The sequence below is a fragment of the Neopsephotus bourkii genome, unplaced genomic scaffold (assembly GCF_033783945.1).
Source record: "Neopsephotus bourkii isolate Nb327-2 ecotype Australia unplaced genomic scaffold, CSIRO-AGI_Nbou_v1 NB_1820, whole genome shotgun sequence".
In the NCBI taxonomy this organism is placed as follows: domain Eukaryota; kingdom Metazoa; phylum Chordata; class Aves; order Psittaciformes; family Psittacidae; genus Neopsephotus; species Neopsephotus bourkii.
This window is the reverse complement of record NW_026902293.1, coordinates 7385001-7401042: the sequence shown is the minus strand read 5'-3', so window position 1 is coordinate 7401042 and position 16042 is coordinate 7385001. Positions and strand designations below refer to the sequence as shown.

The window sequence follows — 16042 nt, the reverse complement described above, 5'->3', positions numbered from 1 at the left end:
CTAATCTTATTCATAGGCCATGGAGCAAATACAGAGTGCAAGTAAGAGACAGTTTACCTTGAAACCTAAGCTCCCTTTTGTTATGACTCTTGCACAGGGAGACACTCCTCCTGACTAGAGATCTGTGGTCCACCCTTGTTAAACCCTGTGAGTCTGCTCTGCTGTTCTTTGCTGTCACAGGGAGAGCACTGTAGGGATGAGGGAAAGGTGGCACAGGGTAACTTTACTCCTGGGAACTGCAGTTTGTGCAGCTCAATGCATTGACTTCAAGGAAGAAAGGACTCAGTGAACTGGGGATTAAAAAAAAGATCACAGCATGTCTTACACAAAAAGTATGTATTATTCACATCCTTAGGAATAATTTATAAGTAACAGAATGTAGTGTGTTATTTCATTACCCATTGCTTTAAATGTGGATGGATCCTTCAAACTGAAACTCAACATATTTTTAAAATAAATCTCAATTAGGAGGAAAACTGGATCACCTGGACTGCTCCGAAGCAGGTAAAGTAAAACACTTTTTTATTTCAAGAAATATCGCTTCTAGACTTTCCTGAAGCCAGAATTGTACTATAAAAGTATCACAGAAATATTATACAAGATTTAAAAACACAGTCTGTATCCTAGCAACTTAAAACCTATGTACAAATAGCATCATTCATGACCATAAATATGTTTTCTATCAATCAGCCTTTGACACATACATCAGACAAAGATCTAGTAATTTTAACATATTTACAGAGTCCATCAGAAAGACTGTTTCTTAAAATTATTAAAATCCTACTAAAAGAATCTCCTTTTTAAAAAGTTTCAACTTAAAATACAATACGATGAATTTAAGTTTTATCTGGAGTGCTTGCAACAGCCAAAAAACACTACACTAAATAACATGTAACAGATAGGAAATACACCCATGAATTTGACACTATGGAATTACATCTCTTTGAGGTAATTCTCTTTTGTTGTTGTTGTGCTAATTATTTAGAAACTCATAAAGAAGCAAGGGAAGATAGTAAGTTTTGAGTAATACAGATTTTCAGTCATTTTTGTATTATACTTTATAAAATTTAATGTTTGGTAAAGTTGAAGAAAAATTTAGAATACAACAACAAAAATTATCTAAACTACTATTTTCTTTTCTCATGTGCCTTTTTTACCTAAATTAACGTAAATCTAACATGATTTTATCATTCCCTTTAATACCTGTTGAAAAGAAAAAGAATTTAAGCCTCAAAAATTATAATAATGCTTTCAAGATATTCTTCAAAATAATAAAAATCAAATGTGGTGACAAAAGCATATATGTATTGATGTAAACCTTTTTAGCAGTATCAGAAAAAAAGTCAAAAAAACCTCACAGATTTTTAATACTGACAATATCAACATATAGGGAAACAATCCAATTTAAACAAATCCTTCTACAGTTAAACAATCATTAGCCATACCTTTCTGAGAGTAAATTTAATTAAAGTAACAAAAACATGCAATACTTTTGCTAAAATAATATTAAAAGCATCTTTTTCTTCAATCCATGCTGTTGACCTTCTTCTTGTCAACCTATTTATTGGTTTCCCAATGACACGAAAGAATGAGCAAACTAACACATAAGGTATTAGATTCATAAATGGTATGGCATACAGATTTTAAAAGTGCATTTTAGTTAAAAGCATGACATTAGGAATTTCCAGTGGTTAAAATAACTTATGTAAAAGACATTATGCAGAGAGATTGCGTGGACTGAAACACTCATTCATGGTGGGATCATTTGGAAATAAAGTAGCTTGAACATCCTCTTCATAGAAGTAACTTTTAGCTTTTGGAGAATGTGCTATTGCCTTTGAACGTTAACACTGTTTCTTTTAATAAATACTGGAAATCTTGCTTCCCAATGGGAAGAATTACTGTGAGTATGTGTGTGTTGAATAAAAATAAATGCACACAGACAAATACTGAACTGGGCTCAATTTAGCGGCAAACTGTATCTACAATAAACCTGGAATGTCAGTTGTCATTATTACCTTTATTAGTTTGCTAATAAGAAAAGGGAGAACTTATTTAATGGTTTACAACCTGATCTAATCCAAGGAGAGTGGAGCTGAGGCACTGCCTTCTACATTTAGGATTTGTGAAGTTTCCCCTGCAAGATTCTGTTCTGGTTTTTTTAAGGAAGTTCTCATTTTCTGGGTACTGACAGATGAATCCCTAATGGATACATTTACAGCCTGATGAACGAGGGGTTCATCGGACCTTATGGGGAGGTATATTTGATCTTCAAATATATCTGCCACAGCATCATTGTCCTGATGAGTGTCTTTTTGAGGAATGCTGACAGGTTGTAGAATGAAGCTATGCCGGGACTCCAACTCTATCAAACCATTTCCACTGAAATCCATATCAAAACGGTCTGATTCTTTATCCTCCATCCATTTTTCAGCTTGATGATTACTTCTCCAGTGTGCGTCATTCAAACGACTTTTCTCAGGAATATCATTGTTTAATTCAAGTTTCCTCTCCTGACTTATATCCACCGTGCTCAAAGTGAAGTCTGCAAGGTCTGTTGGCACAATAAGCTGCAATTCTTCTGCAGGCAGGCCGCTCGATTCTTCAGCAGAAGTCATTTCCACCGAGGTAGATGGAGTGGATGATTCATCCCCATCCTCATTGGTTCGAGCAGTGTTAGCCCTGTCTGTTTTATTTTGCTGGTAGTAACTGTTCAGCAGTGCAAACATTCTATCTACATCCTTCAAGTAATTAGTCCAGTCAGCAAGACTAAGTCTATAGTTGTATCTGTGTTCATATACACTTTCATTCACACTGTACAAGTCTTCCAGTCCTTGCCAGTAGATGTCGCCAGTGAAACTGGGCAGGTTAGCCTTCCCATCCGTCCCATAATTGTCCTCTGTTGAAAGAAGGAATAAAGCCTAATGGTGAACACCAGCTTAAAAGTGCAAAGGAAACTTCCACATGTGTTTCTACCCCAATTTGTTCAAAAGTACCACTATTCATACTGTAACTAGCTCAAAATGTACGATGCTCCATGTCTTCTGCCATCAGATTTATGGTTCTGGCCTCAGGTGTGTTTGCAGCTCCTGCTAAACACACAGCAAGAGACTCCCTGTCTTCTGCTGCATCTTTGGACTGAGTAAAAAAGGACAAAACCTGGTCTAATGGACCTTTGTGATGACATTCAGACAGGTGCTCTGATATTTCAAGCCAGGAAAGTTGCTTCAATACGTGAATGACTATTCACCTTTCCTAAACACTCTACCAAAGCTTGCAATAACTGAATTAGGGTTAAGTATGAAAAATGGGACTAATTCTGAAAGCCACTAGTAACCTGAAATTCAACAATGACCACAGGAATCTGGTTTCTGGGTAGCTTGAAACATGTCTACAAAACAACCAGCCACATTTTATTTAATAAATAATAGCTGAAGATAGGCTTTTACTGTTTACTTTGTAAACATTCATTTTAATTTACATTGAGCAATTAGGAGAAATAAAAGCTGTAAAAATGTGGTGTGAATTAATGTTTAGCACTGCACAACTGTGTAAAATAGTGTTAAAATATACATAGAGATAGAATCTTCTAAAGGTTTTGTTTGGTTGGTTGGCTGTTTTTTTTTTAATAAAAAAGCTTTCAAAGAAAATATCTAACAGCTTTATCAAATAATAAGTCTGAATGAAGGGCATAGATACAAGTCTATAAGCATCTGCATTTTATAGTGATCACAGCCAGAAAAATCAGAGACATGAAGGAAATTCTTTTCCAACAGATTTTTGAAGTCACTACAGTGACTACAATGGCTCAGCTTATCAGCTGTAGTGTGAACCCCATTTTATCTTGACAAGTAACACTGAACACCACTATTTCATTTAAATCACTGCGCAGACTGTGTTCAGTCCAAAGATTTTATCAACAAAGGGGACTACAAGGAAAAACTAATCAGGTAATGCAAAAGCCTGTCAGAGGAAGTGGCCAAGTTGTCCTTACAAAAGATGTTGTAGGCAGTACTTATTAATCAGTCCACTGAAATGACTTTCATTCTTTGTGGAAATTGTACAGGCAGGTAGGTTGGTAGCAATTACCTTGGAAGCTGAAGTGCCTATAGTCAAACAAACTGAACTGAGCACAAATATTTATCTGTATTGAGTCCTCCATCCCTACAGGGGCATCTCTATTAATTTGCATTTTAACTTGCTCTTTCTCATTATTAAAGTAAAACAAGATATAATATTTCCTACTGCAGCTTATATTCTTTGCTTCCTTACTTGCTTGGGATTTCACAGTAGAAAGAATTTCTCAACTATTAGTCCATCATACGGAAAGTCAGAAAAATACCATTACAGTCAGAAAAAACCTCAAGATTTTCTCCTACCAAACGGAGATCACTGTTCTTGCTTGGAAACACCTGAATCTCTGCTCTTAGTTGATATTTTTTCACTTAATACAACAGCTCTAAATACTTTAAAACATAAAATTTGAATATATTTTTTTTAAAGCAAGTTCTATAAATATATTTTTTTTTGCAAACACTTGGCAATCTTCCTGTTACAGGAAGCAATGCATGCTTTTTGGATTCAGTAGGACAGCTACAACAGAGCATCTTCCTTCTTTCTTTTCCTGAGGTAGACAAGAGAAACAAAATCATGGCATGGCCACAGGAGAGCCATCTTTTAAGCTGATTTATAGATAATTTGTTTCCTGAAATAAAAAATAATTAAATTGTGAAGAGGTTTCAAGAAAGAAGTTTTACTATTCCAGCACTTAGAGGCATAAAGGGCCCTAGAAAACATCACAGGAAGGGATGCATTTTTCAGCAACTGAGTCACCAAACCCTGTAAGATATTAACCACACTGCAAATGCGACAATGTTCAAATTCTGCTCTGTTATTATTTGTACTGATGGTTTCATATTTTTTTTTCTTTGCCAAAACCAGATCCTGTATAGGAATATGAACTGCTGTAGCAACAGGCAGTGGCCAAAGTGGTTTAGCGTGTGATGGCAGAAACTGAAAGAGGAATGCTGCCATTTGACCAGAAACAGGTTTGGGGATGGACCAGGGCAGTGAGGGGAAAAGCAGGAGTTAGAAAGATGACTTTGGGCCCAGAGGAACCTTTTCTGCCTGTCCCAGGCAGCTGGACAGAGGGTTGAGCTGAGCAAGCTGGGGTGGCAGGGTGGGCAGCGGGGAAGTCTGGGGAGCAGCAAAGGTCAGGGTTTCTCAGCAGCCTCAGCAGAGGTGCAATGGGGCTGTGCTACAGAGAAATAAGATCAGCAAGGAGTTAGTTGAATTGCTACAAAATAGCTCAAAGACTGAGTCAGAGCTGCATGGTCCTTCATGCTGGATCTATTTTTTACTCTCTAATTCCGGCATTGTTTCTGCACCCTCAGGGGTCTTCACAGCTGGGAAGGCACTAGAAATTGTTTCCATGATCTTCATGTCAAGCAGAAGAACTTGTTTAAACACATGGGACAGAGGTAATTTGTATTCATACATGCTAACAAATCGGAAAACAAAATCTTAAGATCCTAGGCCTGACTGTAAGTTGGCTGGGTCAGCAAGTTGCCTCACAGCTTAATTCCACAGCTAAGCAGTAAGCATGAAAAGTTTCCCACTGAAACTGAAGTATACATGGGGGAAGGAGAGAGGAAAGAAAAGGTTTTCCTCTGTAAGAAATCTCATTAAAAATAGATGTGAAACAGGAAAGTGCAGATGAGTGCATGTGAGTAACAGCATGGCAGTGGCTTCCTCGATTAGTATTTTGGAATTCCTTAGTTAGCCCCAAAAGAGAGAAGTTCTTGCTGTCTGTTCAGAGCAAAACTTCCTCAGATTCTTTAAAAATCAAGCAGCAGCTAAGCTTCACTCTCCAATTACCATACCCTGGAGTCTCATGATGCCATCCATGTCTGTGTTGCCTGAAAACTAGTAAGAGATTTGGATATATCTCCACTGAGACTAAAGTCAAGCAGGTACAATGATCTCCTTGGTGGTTTTGAAAAACCTCAGACTAGCAGGAGGGGAGGGAGGAGTGTGCAATTCCCCCATCCTCTTGCCAGCCATGTCTGGAGAGACATCTGTCCATTAAAGGGCATGGATGACACCAGCTCTTCCCTGCTGAAGCCTTCTGCCTATGTGTTAAACCAAAAGCACTATACTGGCTGTTTCCATACAGGCCTCTTGTCGCAGCAGTGTACTTGCAACACATTGTGCTGTATTAATGCAGAGCATTTTGAAGGGGAACAGGTCTGAGTGGAGAAACCACATGATCTGAAGGAAGCCTGAGGGTAGTTCAATGACAGCAGCATACAGCTTTTTCTTTCTTAGTCCACTGGTTTCCCTGCAGGCATCAAGAAAAGAGACCATTTTGATGATTCCTGATAAATTGTGTTTGTTCTTTTAATTTTCTTTTGTTTGTTTTAGAAAAGAAAACTGATTTCCACAAAGATGGTGCTTGAACCAAAATGCTGAACCTAGGAACCTGTATATAGTGAGAAACCAGGTGTATAGCACAGAGCGGTATCACTTCTGTTATACCTGCTAATTACCCCAGTAGCATGGTATTTATTGACTTGGTATCAGAAGTTAAAATGTTTCCACTGCTAAACATTGTAACAACATATAATTTAAGGATTAATCCTGTGTGTTCTACTGTTTAATGCAATTCTACAATTCAAAACCGCCATTTCTGTTACATCTGTAGTTAAAATGAGGAATGCTTACAAAGACATCTTCTAATGAAAGACTTAAAATCATAATTACAGGGATTACTTTCCATCATTGTAGTAACCAGTCCCCACCAGGCTGAAACAAGCAATGCAAACAACTGGGATACATCCAAACAAAACCATCATTTTCCCAGATCCTGAAACTACTCAAGTGAGAAAATACAAAATTGGCTGCAAGGAAAAATTAGCTGCTTAAATTGGAGATCTATAAAACATCGAAATACATTATCTTAATTGTTCACTGGCTGCTGAGAGTTAACGACAAGGTTCTATTCAGTAGGCCCTGTGAAAAAAAGGTTTATGCAGGCTTGTACGCTCCCTGGAGCCAGTTTACTTCTCATGTAAACAGTGTATATCAGGAACTACTCCACCAAAATGAATAGAGATGAAAATGTATAAACTTGATATACTGTGAAAAGGTATCAAGCCTAAATATGACACAACATACTTTAATCTGTTTTTCACCATGAGCACAGGTGTTGCTCAATGAACAGCAAGCGCAATCCTGTTAAAACCTGAGTTTTTTGAGTCTCTTCAGGCTTTTGCTTTATGATTGACTGGTTCCTCGACCAGGAGAAACTGGGCTCTGCATGATAAACATGTAGGTACGATATAGCTCCAAACAGATAAATAAACTTGCGAACAGCAGTCTTTCATGTATTCCTCACGTTCAAGCATTAGGCATAAAAAAAACCCCCTCAAGTGGTGCCCTTCCTCAGTTAAAATACCACAACCTTTAAAAGAAATTTTCTTTCATGCTTGTGTGATCTGGTCTGAAAGTAACACCCCCAGCCGAAAGGTACTTCTTCTTTCTGCTGCACTTATATTGTACAGTCTCCTGCTGGTTTCTAAGCACATGCTGCTCATATTGAGCATCGCTTTTGTTTAAAACAGCATCCTAAAGCCAGTTGGAATATTTTACTTCATTTCCATAGGTTTCATCGGGCTCTTTGGATACATATACCTCAGAAAGTTTTTTAAGCACATTTGGTTTATGTTTAAAAAGCAGCTGTACAGATTTCCTAAATAAAAGGAGAAAAAAAATCCCAACCCAACAGCAGGAAAACAACCCAAAAGAGGTGATACTTTTTGTGTAATTTTCCCCAGGTAAACATCTAAGGAATACAGGCATGAAGTTTGAGCTGTATGAAGTCTTGCTATGACAATGAGCTACGTTAAATGCAGAATGGTACGGCTAAAAAATAAATGGCCAGGTTCAGTGTAAAGTAGTTAGAAAATGCATGCATCAAAAGCTATGCTGTGTGCAATATGGCAGGGTACAGACATTAGTTGAAATGAACTGGAGTCATGCAATTATTTGGAAAGAAGCTGCTGAGGAGAATAAAAAAGTGTGGATACCTGTGTGGATCATAGCTTCCTCCATCTTTATTTCCTGATATAGGAAAATACAAGAGTAACTTTTGTTAGTTTTTAGAACTTGTAAAACCATTCACAATGTAGTTTTCCATGCACAGCACCTAATTCCTAAAAAGAAATGTACTGTGTTAAATAAAGACAGAGCTGTAGTCCAAGAAAGATTTCCTGGAAGTTTTTTATAAAAGAACTGAAAAACCACAGGTTTTCAAAAATAATAAATCCTCCAAACAATTAGATATTGTAAAAAAGAGAAACATTTGTAGCTGAAGAAAGAGATACAAAGATGCAACACCATAAATGATGTAGAAGGGAATATTCCTGTAAAAAAAAAATCACAACATTCAATTAACCAATTCAAGTTCAGTGAATTCCACAGTCATGAAGTATAATACCAGCTATTTTCATACTCAGTCTCTTGTAAAGAAATATTGCTTTCTTAAAAAATGGAGGAGACTACTGCTGTTGAGAAGTTTGCAATGATAAGTCTCAATTGTGATGCAGAGCTTCCTGAAGCTGTTCATATAGGCAGACAGCAATTGGGATAAACACAGGATTTGTAGCTCACCTGCTACTGGGAGGCAAAACCTAACCAAACAAACCCTGCAAGAGAGAAAAGTTATGATTGTGAAGACCTGCATATACTTGTTATCGATAAGCTAAAATAATATCCACTTTCTGCAGCATTTCTGTCAAATGTTGTAGAATAACCTGTGCCAACTTGCAGAGGAGCTTCCTAGTCATGAAGCTGTGCAGGATGTTGTATGTGGATCATCCCAAACTATTTAAAGCAATACTCAGGAGAGTGACAGTTAAGGGATTTCATTGCTATTTAAGCAGACAAAAATAAATATCTGAATAAAATAGAAATAAACACTTTTATTTTTCTTGTACCTGTTTCAAGTCCCTTTGGCCTTGGATTGCACTGCTTATAACCTTGACAACTTCGCAGTTCCATTAGCTGTATGTGTAGTTGATTCAAAATGCCTCTTTCCACTGTGTGTACTGTATTTGTCAGCTGAGAGAGAGACAAATGGAAATAAAAGATACTTGTTAACAGAAAAAAAACCCACCAACCCATAGAGGAGTCTGGTGAAACGATATTTTGTAGCAGGGAAAGGGGTTTACCTGGTATGGATCGGTGTTCATATCAAAATACTCCAAGAAGCCAGTCGCAAACTCACAAAATAGAAAGTTGTGAGTGTCGTTAACTGTTCGCAGACACCAGTAAGTGTTATTATTTGAGCTTGTGCAAGCACAGAAAGAGCCCACTATAAGTTAAAGAAACACATTATTAATTTTCAGTGAAAAATGTTCTGATTGCATGAAGCAGAAACAGGTTACATAGCAGAGGATAACCTATACCACATCTGAACGTGGACATGAGGCTTACAGTTCCAGAATGGTGCTGTTTGCCAGTGGTTGTTGTCGTGGGTAAAACACGTCAGTCCAGGAAGGCTACACTCATCTCCTTTCTTCTGGCGCCTTTTCCCCTTCCTTTCCTTCTTCCTTCTCCGGTTCTCTTTGAACAGCTGCAGTTTGCCATCCACTTCCTGCGCTGCTTCTCTGTTTACAGAGAAAGTTGGGCATGCTGACAGAGAACAGTCTCGATTTGACTAACAACAGCACTAAGAGTTTTTAAATCTTTCCGGCTTTTTTAAAGATGGACTGATGAGAATATGCCCTTCTTCTAGCTCAGCTTCCACCCCAGCTGTTATGACAAGGCATTATCTTCAGTAAGCATGAGAAATAATGCATAAATATTATCCATAAACTTTCACAAGTCTGTCCAAAACTAATGATGTTTTCTTGTGAGTGCTTGCTACATGTAACCTTTTATTTCCCTCCTCTCTTCCCTTCCCCTATCCACAAAAACAAAAACAACCTAACCCTCTCCCAGATGTATTTCTCTGGTCACCAAAAAGCCAGCTGAGAGGGTGAGAGGTTAATAACAAGCTTACTTGAAGGGATGAAGATGGCTCTTGAGTTTCTCTTGGGCCTTTACTCCTTTTTCTTTGTTGTAATAGCTACAGGGAAAATTATTAGAAATTATCAAGTCATGAAGCCATTTTCAACATAAAACCAAACCAGAAACATTCCATCTATAACATTTTCTTCGGGAAATACACAGAATGATTTTCACTTCATTTAAAGAATGTGTGATGGTATGCTAAATTATAGCAAAACTACAGCTGGATTCAAATATGTCAGTAGAATGCAAGCATATTTAATCTGAAAATATTAACATTTCTTTTAATTCACAGTAACTTTTACTCTTCAAAGAATCTAACTAAAATTAGTACCAACAGTGGTTATAAATATCAATAAAACTTGTGTTCTTTCTTTTCCATGTCAAAAAACTTAGAAAATGTGTAAGCGTTACCTATAAGCATAGGTTTCAGTGTTGAAAGCCATCTGTCTTACCTCTGTTTACTACAATCACATTCATCTGGTTTTCTTCTCTTTAGGTGTCCTCTAACTTCCCTCAAATTCTTAATTTTGTCTTGGAGAGCTTCAATCTGAAGAGAATATTTCTGAGTCAGAATTATTCTTTGGACAGGTAGCAGTACAAAGATGTCACTCAGAATTTAAAATACATCTTACCTCCTTATCAATGTAAGCCTTGTGGTCCTTCCAGGCTCTGGCGGATTGGTACAGCTCCCTCTCACAGTGAATAGTGTCATTTGGAAGAATAAAACATCTGTAGCCATGAGTTTAACAAATAGGAAAGAGAAGGTCAGTGATTTCCCAGTTACCTACCCACTTCTTTTTTCTTCCAACATTCCTAACCTATTCTTTGTGATATTATGTTAAGAAATAAAGAAACTCTTCTCCTGTTGACTTAACAATATTAATAATTTCTTCAATCTGTTTTCTCTGCAAATTAATAATTAAAAAAAATCCTCAACCATGACAGGTGCTCTGTGCCCGCTAAGCAAAAATGCAATCTTGGAGATTCTTAATCCAATTAGAAATTAAATTGAAACTGACATAAAAACCTGTTCAGAAGTTAAAGCCTCCTGTTAACCAAATGTGGCATTGCTTATTTAATCACCAGCTTCTGAGAAATATACTTCTCTTGCCACATGAATGTGACTCATCTTCCAGCCATGCAAAATAGTCAAGAAAAAAACGTACAGTCAGTGGACTGAAGATCAATATAATCAATAAAGATTAATAAAAATCAAAGTTAGAGCAAATAGTTCAAACAAATGGCTTAAAAAACACCAACAGAACACTCAAGTTAAAAAGCGTTCAGACACATTAATAGAATTCAGAAACAACAGCTCTACAAAGAGAAAAGCACACACATCCAAGGAGATGGACTGAGTTGACAAATCCAACAGATTGCAGGCTGGGGTTCCAAACTTGTCATGCTGACAAACAGAAATTCCTTAACTGTAGAAATATTCCAATTTTATAGACATGACCTTTCTTGGGTCCTGCTTCATCAGAACCCTTCTTGCAATTTTTGAGAACAGAAAGGAAGATGTAGATGCTTATCTGTCTGCATATTATCCCATTATGTGTTTTTCTTCACTCAAAGAATTCTGAAAGCAATATTGTATTCAGCAAAAGTCAAAACAGTTTATGGAGAAATAGTAACTTCCCCAGAAAACTAAAATCATTGTGGGTCTTTTCAGGGATAAACAGGTCTATTGTTTTTTAGCTACTGTTAGTGGCTGCAAAGAACTAAGCATTAAGAAAGATGATGTAACTGATCTAAGCTTTCCTCATCTAGAGTGGGATTTCAGTCAAATTTAGGCATCTCTGCTAAGCTGGTAGTCTAGGCTTCTTTATAAAGAACAGCAGGACTGTCAGCCTCACAGAGTGATTAATCCATCATAAGATGCATATTTCGATATGGAGGATGAATCTCCCTCTGGAGATGCCTACTCCTCCTCAGAAATTAAACCCAAACTAAATGGCTTCCTTTAAAATACACATGCTAAAGTTAAACAATTCCACCTACTAACAAATACAGCCCAGATTTATCTAAAATCTACAATGATGTTTTTAAGTTCCTAAACATTGTAACTATAAAATCATTAAAAATTGAGAGAAAACAAGTAGGTTTTTTCTTTTTTTTTTTTTTTTTAAGAAAAATAAAACCACAGAAAAGCAATCATACTTGTGCGTCACTCTGACAGAGTTGGGTTGACCTATAGCATCAGCACCATCAGCGATCATTGAGTCACCAGCAGCGCCATCAGTTTCCTCTGCTTCTCCCTCATTTTCAGCATTGTGACGCTTGGTGATACTTTTGGTCTTTAACACCTGTAGTTCTTCCTCTTCCAGATTTATGTCATAGATTTCACCTTCAAATTCCACAGACAAGGATCGGGTTTGGCGAGTGTGAACAAATCGGGGTTTGTATTCTGAAGCAGAAGAAAAAAACATTCCCATATGTTGCATATATATATCTACATGACCTATGCCATGAACACAAAACACATTCCAAACAGCATGAATGTTTTGCAGTAAATGCAGTGGCAGTGAGGTGGGTTTGTGTCTTTACAGAAACTTATTTAACAATTTTTCAACACATCAGAGCCCACGCTTTCATGAGTAGCATGAAATTTTGATTGCTTCGAGGTTTGCGTTTCAAGACTTATGCCACAGTAAGCATCTGTATCTCCAAATACAGTCAGTATCTCAGAAATCAGATATACACATATACACATATACTTTGAAACTCACATTATCCATATTTATGTGCGTAAGTCACAGACCACCAAAAACTTGCTGCACTATAGATCTGCAGTGAGATTTATTAGGTCACTTTTACACAGTGAAAGCCCTGAGCTTAGTAGGGTTACAGCTCTTTTAGTTACTATGCATGTGAGTCAGATTAACTAAAACAACTCTGAGGGTTTTTGAGGTTATATACAATAATACCTGTGTCTGAGATTAGTCTGGAAGACTTTAAACTTTTTACTTCTTTTGCTAAATGTTGCAAATCAAGCTGATAAACTCCACAGTTGATACCACACCAAATCATGCTCTGTCTAGCAAACACACTCAGAGCTCTAGAAACACATAAACGCTTTTAAAAATCAGTTGTAGGGCATCTCCATTGTTACATCTATGCTGTCTACACCACCTTTGACACTTAAGAGTAAGTGTTCATGCAGCAGAATAAAATGGAAACTATAAGAAAGTACTGCCTTTGGCCAGTAGCACCAGTTCTACTGCAGTTTTTATGTTAGTGTCTTTGAGAGACTCACAGGGAGCCTTCCTGCAGGAATCTTTTAGAAGTGCAAATAGCGATCCTCACCCAACTCTTCATTCAAACCACCCTGTCCTAAACTGTTTCAGTGGTTGCCTGCTGTCAGGTGAAAAAAAGGCTTCCCAGTCAAGACATTCATCTTCCGAAAGAGAAAGCCCCTCATTTCGAAGCATCTTTCTCATCTAACATCTTCAATAAAATAATGTAGAAAGAATCATAGGATCAGATGGGACAATTTCTGGCATTTTAACAGCCTCTGATGATGGTACTTACGAATCAAGGGAAAGAGTAGAAAATATAAGCAACTTATGTAAGTACAATCTAAAAACTGAGGCCTGAACTCATTATTCCCTTAACAATGTCTCATCATCATGGGTCTTTCCCTGCTCTACTCAGAGGACTTCTAAGGTAGATTTGGAGAAGGAGGAGGGAAGAGATATAAGAATGCTGTAAAGGAGAAAGTATGACAAATGGACTTTTTCTGATGCCTCTTTCAGTTATTTTCTATCCTTTCTCTACCTTCTCCCCAAGTCACTTGCCCCAGTTGAAGTCCTCATTCACCCCTTGCTGGTGCCCTGGGAACACTTCTTTCCAAGACCTCTTTTCAAGGTACATGACAGGTACTTTGAAAATATCACTTGGGGTAACATTCCACAGGGTGACAATCACCCTGTCAGTCTGTGACATACAAACTCTTCAGCAGAGGTCTGCCTGTACACGCTGTGAGGTTCCTTAGATCATACTGAACAAATGGAAAAAATTACATCAAGGCAGCATTTACTCTGAACAATGGGACAGCTCAAGGCAGACAATATTGTGGTTGAGTGTACAAAGAATACCAGGGATTCCTATTCACATCCAGAGGGGGGGAGGATTTAAATCAGGAAATATTTGGAATTATATTGACATTATTTTCTTATTTCATAGACATCTGTGCAGCATCTTTTAAATTTTTGTTTCTCATACCACTTCACTGTAAAGACCAGCCTTTATTTCGTTCCCCACTCTACATAGAAAGCAGGAGAATACATCCTGCTCTCAAACAGCCTGAAATCCGGGTCTGATTGCATTGCTGTAGCTGCAGAACTTCATTACTGGGCAGACAGAAGAAAACACTTGTTCCATTTAAAATAATGGCTTTTAAAAATAGGCCTATTTTGTAGAAATCGTTAGCAGAAATAAATCCTGTCCTAAAACCTGCTTGTAAATTCCTTTCAGCTCATGCTCCACTAGAGGACACTGCTACCTCACTTGTGTCCCCGACGGAGAGTTGCAGCTGAGCAGTATTTCAGTGCGAAAGCAGCCGCAGCATTGCAGTGTCTCATGTAAAAGATGTCTTTGGAGTATCACCGAGCAGCGTGAGTTCAGTGTTAGCGATGTAAGAAACCCCTTGCACTGGCCATCTTGACATGTAATGGTACCGATTCATCTGCAGGTGCCACCAGGTTGTCATCACCACCATCGCTGCTGCCACCACGGCCATCACTACCACCACCACCACTACTGGCAGCATTAGCACCACCACCAGTGCCACTGGCACCACCATCACTACCACCACCACCACCACCACTACCACCATTATTGTCATCACCACCTCCATCATCATTACTACTAGCACCACCGCAACCATCACCACCACCAGCCTGAACACTATTCCTCACTGTGATCCAAAGGACAAATATTATTCTTATTATTACTACTACCATTATTATTGTTATTACCAAGGCAATTATGTAAAACCTGCTAATTACAGATGTATTCATTAGACACAAAGGTGAAAGCAAGGGTATACCAATAAGCCACTTCCCCCTGCTCTTTGCCTCAAAGTCCAAGAGATCAGATTAACACTTACTTTGTGCATTAGGGTTTTTCAAGAACTGTCTTTGATTTTTTCTTTGGGTCCTGCTGTTCCGGTAATCAGTGTCTCCACAGTTGCAGTCTTTGTCTTTACTGCTGTATCCCCGGGAGTGAATGCTGCGGGTCCTTTTCCTGATGGCAAGTATGTCGCTAGATACCTTACACTTGTGAATTCGAAGTTTGCCGGAAGCATCTTCTGTGCACTGCCACTTCTGTGAGAGAAAGAAACAAAGATGATTTCCCAGCAAACCCCTGCTACTTTCAGGTGGATTATAAAACATGACAGGCAAAGTTCTTTAAAAATTGAGCAGTCTCTTAAATAACAAACTGAGAAGAGAAGCTAAATTTTAAGGACTAAATTCACTCACATTCTTCTCAACATCTCTCTCATGCTGGGCAAACATAAGCTTGAATGAAATCACTGCAAATCTGCATAAGAAAATAAAACTGAGCCAAAAAAGATATATAAATCAAGAGTATCTAGACTAAACACATCCCTGAAAGGAGCAAGTAAAAAGTCTTAATTTACTCAGCCAGGGAGTACAGCTGTCAGGGCTGTTTCCACCAACTCTTTTATTTCTTTGAAAAAACAAACTTTTTCTTTGTTCTGTGACTTGGAATTTCTAACATGGTTGAGGAGAAAATTAAAAATCTCCACAGATGAAGAAAAACTGGCTTAATTGTAGAGTTCCTTGGAAAGAGAAGAACAAATTGTGGGTGTGATTTGTATAAAAATACATAAACCACTAACAGCATGTAATTTATTATCTTTCCAGTGGCCAGAAGTAGGACCTGCACCCTAAGACATGCCCCTGCAAACCATGACACTCACACTTGTAAACATTGCTGGCTC

The 16042-nt window shown here is 37.9% G+C and overlaps 1 protein-coding gene across 3 annotated transcripts in view; it reads right to left on the bottom strand.

Annotated features, from left to right (window-relative positions):
* Positions 1-319: 319 nt before the first annotated feature.
* The window catches only part of SULF1 (sulfatase 1), a 122113-nt gene continuing 106390 nt past the window's right edge, over positions 320-16042 (bottom strand). For 2 of the 3 annotated variants that reach the window (XM_061343066.1, XM_061343064.1), the window contains 9 exons: positions 15185-15401; positions 12235-12481; positions 10707-10803; positions 10527-10621; positions 10064-10129; positions 9496-9668; positions 9231-9373; positions 8997-9120; positions 320-2899 (listed from right to left, as the gene is read on the bottom strand). In XM_061343066.1, the coding sequence (XP_061199050.1) occupies positions 2076-2899; positions 8997-9120; positions 9231-9373; positions 9496-9668; positions 10064-10129; positions 10527-10621; positions 10707-10803; positions 12235-12481; positions 15185-15401 (1986 nt within the window). In that variant the 3' untranslated portion in view covers positions 320-2075. Of the gene's footprint in view, positions 2900-8087; positions 8122-8996; positions 9121-9230; positions 9374-9495; positions 9669-10063; positions 10130-10526; positions 10622-10706; positions 10804-12234; positions 12482-15184; positions 15402-16042 lie in introns of all 3 variants that reach the window. The other variant, XM_061343067.1, reaches the window with a different exon arrangement.